The sequence below is a fragment of the Emydura macquarii genome, unplaced genomic scaffold, assembly GCF_026122565.2.
Source record: "Emydura macquarii macquarii isolate MOO-44397 ecotype Brisbane River unplaced genomic scaffold, CSIRO-AGI_Emac_v2 contig_2897, whole genome shotgun sequence".
NCBI lineage: Eukaryota > Metazoa > Chordata > Testudines > Chelidae > Emydura > Emydura macquarii.
Genome location: NW_027133034.1, coordinates 26,670,697 through 26,679,856, shown reverse-complemented (window position 1 = coordinate 26,679,856; position 9,160 = coordinate 26,670,697). Strand labels below are relative to the sequence as shown.

Below are 9,160 nucleotides of genomic sequence, written 5' to 3'. Positions count from 1 at the left end.
TTTACTTGCACCCAATTTACCAAGCAATTCAGATAGCTCTGTACCACTGACCAGTCCTCTTCATTATTTACCCCTCTCCTAATTTTTGTGTCATTTGCAAATGTTATCAGTGATGATTTTATGTTTTCTTCTATGTCATTAATAAAAGTGTTAAAGAGCATGGGACCAGGAACTGATCCGTGTGGAAACTGACTGTTTACAATGACATTTTTGGACCTATCAGTTAGCCATCTTTTAATTTAATGGGTGCCATGTTGATTTTATATCGTTATAGGTTTTTTTAAACTACTGAAATTTTCTTTCTGCTTCTCATGTACTTCTGATTTCATTTATCATTTGTTTTCAACTGTTTTAATCTCTGAATTACTACGGCTCTGGTAAGGCCACTTTGAAAAAGATTTACTGAAGATATATGTTCATTTAGTATTATTAAAGTCACTTTAACACTACATAGAACAAGCACTACTAAGGAAAATGTTACAATGAAGCAATGGCCCTTGGTTTCTTGCATTCAAAAGAAACTACTGGCATTTTAACATTTTCTTCTGAAAAGCTCTGAGCACAAATGTTTATTATCCATCTTCACTGATTTATGAAGGATGTTCGAACATCTAAATCATTTCAGAAAATGTCTTACATAAATTTCGTAACTTTAATCCATCTTCCTAAATCCAAGGAAGCCATTCTTACATTATCCCATATGTCTTACACTGCAGCTGCTTCCTTCAGATTCAGAGCACCCATAGGCACAATGCAGCAGGAGAAAAGCTCTGGTAAGGATTTTTTAAAAATGGGTGCGTAAATTAGGCTTTTTAATCTACATTTTGGTATCTAAATAAGTGGGTTTATTTTCAAATGTGCTGAGCACCAATGCTTCCTGCTAACAATAAAAACATTACAAAGTTCCACAAGATTTGGCCCATTGCTTTAAGAATTCACTGTAGTGTGTCTGTGGTTTGTTAAAACAGCTGAGTCAAATTCTTCTCTGTTACACCCGTGAGGTGAATTTGTTCTCTCATCAGGTTAGGGTTATTACCTATCGTATCTACATTACAGGAAAAAAGGCTAAAACAAAGACTCAAGGGACTCCAAATAAGCTCAGAATGTAGCTAAATAGGAAAGGGGTATAGCACTATTCACTACATTCAGGTACTTGTTTATCTTTAATGGTTCTTTATTTCTTCATTCTAGAAGAGTTTGATTTAACAGACTAGGAAGGGAAATGTTGGGGTGACAGACCATTATTACTTAATGTAGCAATAAATGTGCGTCTTTGTAAACCATTAGAGCTGTGAAATCCCTTTAGGAAAGGGACATTGGTGTCATTATAGATAGGTCAATGAAAAACTCTGCTCATTGTGCAGCTATAGTAAACAAAATGTTAAGATGCATAAAGAATGTGAAGGAGAATATTAGTGACTTTTTAATATAAATCAATGGTGTGGCCTCATCTGGAATAGTGGGTGCAGCACAGGTCATCCCATCTGAAAGAAGAATTGCAGGGGGTTGAAAGGAGGTCAACAAGAATTATCAAGGGCATGGAAAAACTCTTATGTGAAGAAAGGTTGGAGAGTTTAAGGTTGTTTACCTTAGAATGGAGGTTAAAAAAAAAAGGGACATGATAAAAGTCTGTAAAATAATTAATGGCATATAAAAGGGGTAACAGGAACTTCTGTTCTCCCTATCTCATAAGACAAGAGCAAGAAGACATACAATGAAATTTTTTAAAAATGTAAAATTCAAAACTGATGAAAAGCTATTTTTCTGCATGTGTGATTCAATTGTGGAATTCATTGCCACAGTAAGTCACTGAGGCAAAGAACTCAGCAAGATTCAAGAGAGTATGAGAGACATGGATGATAAAACAATCCAGAGTTGTTGTAATTCATAACAAAAACTTTGTAATGGATATTAAACTTCATGTTTCAGGGTTTAAGCCAAGCTCAAAACTACCAGAGATCAGGATGAGATTTAGTGTGAGGGCCATTATCCCAGATCTGCCAACTGTGCGGTTCTTATACCTTCCTCAGAAGCATATGGGACTTGTTACTGCCATAGACAGGATACTGGAATAGAGGGATGTGAGGTTGGATCCAGTATGGTAATTCCAGAATGTTCAAATTTTCTTAAATCTGAAAACTTTCTGTGGTTAATACTCTATTGCCTTTCCTCTGTTCTTGTTTGGGTTTAAGGATTTAATTAGCTAACTTGTGTCTGAAGGTTCTTTAGAGGAAGACCAGGGGTTTGATTGGCTCTGCTTCATTTAGTTTGGAAGATTTGTGCATACTCTATTCCTTCCTATGACAATGAAAGGACATGCGGGAAAAAGTGAAGAAGATTTTTTTTTCTAAAGTCCTTATTCAGACCTTCCTCCTGGGAAACTCATTTTCCAGAGGAAGAGAAGGAATATGTATTTCCTTTCTCTCCATGTTTTTTAATGTCCCTTGTCCCTTTTAAATTCTTTTCTTTAATTCCTCTCTCCCTACAATCTTTTTTCTCTTATATTTTTGTCTATTGTTCATTCCTCTATCTGTATATAGTAGATTGCTGGACCAAACATCTCCTTCACACAGCTGATTGAATCTTTTGCACTCAAGTCTTATTTCTTGAAATGTGCTCATGCACATATATGTTTGCACACAAAAAAAGGGTGGGTTGAGATAATTTTGAAAACCTGATCTTTAGAGTTGTCGGTAATATCATTAGAGAATTATGTATTTAAAATATAATTAAATACTGCTGATCAACTAGGTGCTTATTGAAGAATTTGGCATATTTGCAGTCTTCCATGGTAGTATATTTCCATTATTTTCCATCGGAATGACAGATTCATTTCATATATGTGTGACTTTAGAAACACTTTTTGTGATGTCATATTGCAGCTTTTGTTTTTGTCTTGATTTAACAGGATCCCTTACTTCTACTGCAGTATTAGGTATCTTAGCATTCTCCTTTTCTTTGAGCAGGATGCAGTTGCTTAGAGGAAAGACACTTTTTTAAATCAGCATATGAACTGGTGAGATCATCTTCTACAGGAGGGTTTATAGACCACCAGGACAATGAGATAAGGTATGGGTTATCTTCTGCCTGTATTAACTTTTTCCAGTAACCTTCTAAACATCTGCACTGTCTTTTTACAGTGCAGATGCAAAACAAGTTTGTGAATTTCTAGATGATACAGCAGTGTGGTTGGAATTCTTACTCCTACCTAAACCTTTGAAATACCTCACTTAAGGTGCCTTTAATGTACAGTGCTCAACTGTGCCTTTAATGTACAGTGCTGCTTTGAGGGCCATGCAGAACCACAACATCCAGGAGGCGCTTGCTTGCTGCTATACTGCTTCAAAGGATGAAGCATTTTCCCCTCACTCTCTCTGCACAGCTGCCAACACTACGGTATGGCTGATGTCTGGGGTGGGGGCAGAGGGGAGAAGGAGATGGCTCTGCCTTCCTCACACCCTCTTTGGGGTGTCTCCCATCCAAGGTTTGCAATGAGGGAGCAGTAATGGTACTGTAAAGAGTGCTGTAGTTGAACTGCACTAGAGTTTAGGGGCTTCTTTTACAAGACAGGTGCAGGAGACACCTGTGGAGCAGCAGAATGCAGTCTGAGGTGACAGGCCTATAGTCTGTTTTTATTTCTACAAAGAGCATATACCATGCCTTACTAGGACAGATTTTATTTTGGTTTTTGGTGTTCAAGACTTGGGCTATTTCAAAACATATAAACTGATGTGAATACAGCACTGAAATGAGGACAGAAACATGGATGGATTTTACACCGCAGGCCGTAACTTGTGTTAAACTTCAACACAGGGGAGGGGCACTACCCACTATCACCCATGCTCTCCCATACCAGGCATTTAATTGGTTTCAGTATGGGGCACGGGGCTTCTACCATATAATCCATAACTCTGGGTAGGCTCTCCTCAGCCTGCTCTCCAGGACTCAGCTCACTCTGATCCCATCTCATGAGCCCAAGGCCCATCACCAAAATCCCAGGCCTTTTACCTCTGGGAACTGTGATTTTATCCTTTTAACTGCACTGGGAACTGGCCCTAAACTGTGATGAATTAACAACTCAACCAAGGACCTCAGCTAGGTACTAAGTACGGTCCTGCCTCTACGGCCTGAAAGTGGTGCAAGGTCAGTGAAAGACTCCCACGTCCTCTGCCAATTGGCCCATGTGATAAAAAATTCTGTCCTGACCCCCAAATTGGGGGATCAGCTCGACACACAGGATCTATCAGGCCTGATTCCCATTCCTAGTTCAGGGTGAGGCTGCTGGAATGGAGCTGGAAGACACTCCACATGGCTCCCGTTCCAGGTTAAATCCTGGGAGCTGTAAAATGCTGGCCAATCAACCCCTCTCCTTCCCAGCTGGCCAATGGGTGTCAGACTCCAAGGGGGCAGGGGATGGCAGGAGCTACCTGGTATCCCTCACTGAGTCTCTGTTTACCTGACTGCTGAGACTGCCTCCTTTGCCCACTCCTCCCATTCGGTTCCCCCCACCTATTGAAGCAGGTGGGTGGCACTTCTTATTCTACAGGCTTAAGTCTGATCTCAGAATTTGCCATTGGCATTGAATACATGAGAAATATCTTTTGCTTGTTGAGAATTTCAATGCTGCTGACATGTTACATTCAGACACAATTTCTTTTATCTGTCAACATATTGTATTTCTGACCAAAACATCACCTCTCATTCTCATAATTACACCTTTAAATTCCCAACCGTCTTAGATGATTTTTAACATCTGCTGTCACATCTATTTTGGAATTGCTGCTTTTTCTTCTTCATGACCATTGCTTCCATCTCAAATAGTTCATCTCTATAGTTCCAGTATTCTTTCAGAGTAACTGGAATAACAATTTCACTTCCAGACCAGACACATGTAACTTTTATACTACAGATCAATCTCTCTCATTGGTGTATACTGCAATTGTGACTAGTTTTTATTCACTCACAAAGAAATTATTTATACACATATGAGGAAGGGGGGTATTTTCAGCTAAGATTCAGGCCAGGCCTCATAGCAGGCATAATTTATCCCCATAATAAACCTGCAGTTCCGAGTGCTTGTGACTTTAACTCCCCAACCTGTGCCTGCAATCAGGTAGCTAGAGGCACAAGTATTCAGATTTATGCCTCCAGTTCAAATGTGGACACAAAAATGAGAGCACATCCTTCTGAAAGCATATCCCATTATTTCTGCAGAAATTTTGTAACCTTTTTATTACACGTTATTTTGCACATTTCAGTAGTTCCAGATTTACAGTCTTGATTCAGATGCTATTAGTTCTGAATTTATTTCTGACATGGGTTTTTGGCCCAAAATTTCAAATGAAGGCATCTAAACTGCTCCTTGAAAATGTATATGTACACCTCTTGCATATACAAAATTCACCTGTGCATGTGCAAAGAAGTATTTGTGCAAATGCTGGCAGCTACGTGCATAAATATCAATCTGTAAATGCAATTACCCATTTGGCAGGTGACAATACTCATTTGCACATGCAAGTGATGGTTTTATGCTGGCCATGGGTGCATGCAAGAATGTTCAAACTGCAATTACAATACAGATATTTGACAATGTAGCCTTCTGTATCTGCACTGCACATTTATCTGGCCATAATTATTCCTTTCATCATTCAGTGTTGTTGTTTCTAGTCATTACATAATCATCATAGAGTAATTTTCCAGTCTTCTCATCTGGACTTTTTCTTGTTTCTATTGAGACTTGGAGTAACACTGATCAAACAATATGGGTATGCATAAACTACAACCTTACATTACGCATTTATGTATTGGATAAACTTACTCATGTACTGCAAGTCTGTCATGAGATGTGTCCAGCTTAATGGCAGTCAAAAAATAAAATTAATCAAGGGAATGCAACTGAATCCCCACCCTTTGCAAAACAAAACCCCCAAAAACCCAACCAAACCACTGGAAATAGCACAAGGAAATATCACAATTGTCCTTGCTAAATTTCCTTTTCTTTAGCATGAAAGACTGATTAGCTGGTAGTTTTCCTCAGCAGCTTTAAAAATAATTTGCTGGTAGCTGGGGAAAAAAATCTACACATTCATTTTGTGAATAAATTAGAAGAATCTTTTATATGTGGCCTTTTAAAAATGTTCCATTAAGTCAACAATGTACCTTTACATTTATATTCCAAAGAGCAAGTTCTTTGCTTTTATTTATCCCATGAAAAAATTGGCATGAGACCACAAATTATTCAAAAGCTATTTTCCTCTTGAACCGTGATAGAGAAAACTTGCCACAGCTAAGTGACTCCACTGAATTAATAACAAGCACAAGCAAATGCTGGGAAAATAGTCCTAAACTGGCAATCATTTGAGAGCCGCATCTCTTGGAGCTGACAGGCCTGACACTTCTGTAGCATGCTGCACATTTTGTTTCTTACTCATAAACTTTAAGGCCAGAAGGGACACTGTGATCAACTAGTCTGACCTCCTGTACATTGTAGGCCACAGAACCTCATCCACACACTCTATAGTAAACCACTAACCCCTGGCTGAGTTCCTGAAGTCCTCAAATCATGATTTTAAAAGTTCCAGTTACAGAGAATACACCATTTATTCTAGTTCATACCAGCAAGTGACCCGTGCCTCAGGCTGCAGAGGAAGGCAAAAAAACTCCGCAGAATCTCTGCAGATCTGACCTGAGGGAAAACTCCTTCCAGACCCTAAATATCTGTTAGAGCCTGAACATGTGGGCAAGACCCACTAGCCAGATTCATGTTTCAGCATCCAGTTATCACTCAAAAACAGTATTACCTTTTTTCAGAAAAAAATGAATTAAAAAAGAAATAAACAGTTACTGGAGTCAGCCAGTTTCCCACAGCTGCTCCATAGTGATGAGAAATTAGAAGTTTCACTGGGCAGGCTGCTCTTGCAAAGAGCTCTGTGAGGATGGACCCTTAACCCCCACCAGGAGCCTCACTGAAATCAGTGGGGCTCCAGGTGGGTGTCCCTGCTCATCCTGACCTCACTGCAGGATCAGATACATACTTACGTCACTAGTCACTCTGGAAAACCTGGACCAGGTTGCTAGTGGAGTGCTGGGATTCTAGTCCCTAACTGGGCAGTTGTCCATATCAGCAAAAGGGCTATGCAATTTAACAACTTACAGCTATCAGCAACTGTACAGGTCGGACTCTTCCAGTCAGATGTGGCCACTCGGAACAGAATGCATGACAAAGTTTATGCCCCTGATGTTTAAAAAAATCAAAAAGAGAAAAAAGAAAGCACATATGTAGGGATGGCAAAACCTAGATCTCCACTGGCTAAAACTGCTCTTGTCTTATTGGGACCAAACACCTCTCTTGGATTGGCTTATACTTCCATCCATGTTGCTTTTTCTAATACTAAAACACAAGTTCAACTGTGAGAAAGGACTTCTAGGACATACTTTGTATTATGGAATTACGGTAGTGACTGCATAATTAAGAAACCTTCCCTTTTAAACTTGGTTGTGATCTCCCTTATCATTTGGTTTCTCTCACTTTCTGGGGAGAGACAAAAACAAAAAATCCTCCTTTCGGCATAAAGTTTCTCCATAGTCCATCCCTAGAAAGAAACGTATTTTGAAAGTTTGAAATTAAAGTTTCAGGGTTGAAAAAGTAGTAGTTTTCCCTTTTTGAAAAATGATCCAACATAATGGTTTTAAAAATCACTCACAATGTTATAACAACATCATCTAAAAACGTCAATTGGCTTTGTAAACTACTCATTCCTGAGAACCAGTGCGTAGGCTTATTTTTACCCAGCTGGAATGCAAAATGTTTAACTTATTAGTAATAATTTCTGCATGTGTTAACTCATGAAATGTGAAAAGTGTTACAAGCTCCATTCCGTCTAAACCAAGTTCTCATAATTTAAAAAACAGGAAGTGTCTAGTCCTTTTCTTTACAGATCAGTTTCAAAATATAAGCCAGTCACTAGGCTTGTAAAGTTGTTGTAGAGAATTTTTCTAAAAACTTGCAGATTATTCATGGCCTGCCTCAACTGTACCTTAAAGGCAAAATTCTCTGTTGGAGCAGTGTGTGGCGGCACTGCTCAAGGAGGAGAACCAGGAGGAATTCTATCTCAGGGAGTCAAAATTCCTCCAAAGCTTCCTGAAGTGCAGGAGTACAAAGGCTGTGGTATACTCCTCCCTTTGGGCCTGATCTAAAGCCCTTTGAAATCAGTGAAAGTTTTATACTTATTTCAGTTAGCCTTGGATCATGTCCTTTGTGTTTGGCCAGCTCTGCTGGAAGATGTGGAGGGGAGGTGAAGCCTGATGCTGCTTTCTTGACACTCATTCCTTGCCCAGAGTTTGCATGGAAGGACCACTGTCAGCACCTTGAGAGCTCTTTTCCTTGCCCTCTTTTCTATACCCACAGTGCAACAGACCACAGTCTAGCTTAGTGACTTTTAGGAAAAAGTCATAGTCCTTCTCCAGCACTACCTGCTCACCTCACCATTAAGTTTGTGATGGATATCAGAAAGGAAAATAAATCCAAATAATCTTTACAGTAAATAATTCCAAATTTACGAATTAAAGCAAAGGAACACAATATGTACTATAAATTTGGCTGCAGTACTGCATGCTAAAGTGGCCTAAACCTACAGCTTGATCACAATCACAATTGTGTTCAGTTCACACACAACAGGATGGCAGCCCTTGCAATCTGTTCAGAAAGGTTATTAGGATCCATTCATGGGCCAGCTACTTCTCAGCAAGCAATCTTCTCCATATTTGTTGATCTTTTCACCCCAACTTGCAGTTGGGCAGCTGAACGCAAAAAGATGATGGGGAGCATTCAAAAGCCTCATGTGGCCAAAAAAGAAGCCCGCGCTGGGCTTTGTTCACATGTCAGGCATTGACTGACAGAGGATGTTCACAAAACACAGCTATCCAGAAAGGTAGCCAAAAGCTGAATGGGCCACAATACCCCATCTGCCTACTGGAACTATGATTAAAATGCCCTTCTGCGTTCAGAATTGTTTCATTCAAGTGAATTCATCAAGTCAAAAACAAACATTTGTGTGAAAGGAAATGAAGTAGTTAGGGAATTAATAAGGCAAAAATTGGAAGACTCCTAAGATATTTTTGCTGTGGGACCTCAAAAGTGTGAAGCTGCCATTACAATACT

General features: G+C 39.4%; 1 protein-coding gene across 1 annotated transcript in view; it reads left to right on the top strand.

Moving 5' to 3' along the window:
* Positions 1–735: 735 nt before the first annotated feature.
* KCNN2 (potassium calcium-activated channel subfamily N member 2) overlaps positions 736–9,160 on the top strand; it is a 112,302-nt gene continuing 103,877 nt past the window's right edge. The window contains exons 1-2 of the mRNA XM_067568598.1: positions 736–773; positions 2,967–3,069. Of these exons, the coding sequence (XP_067424699.1) occupies positions 752–773; positions 2,967–3,069 (125 nt within the window). The 5' untranslated portion in view covers positions 736–751. The remainder of the gene's footprint in view (positions 774–2,966; positions 3,070–9,160) is intronic.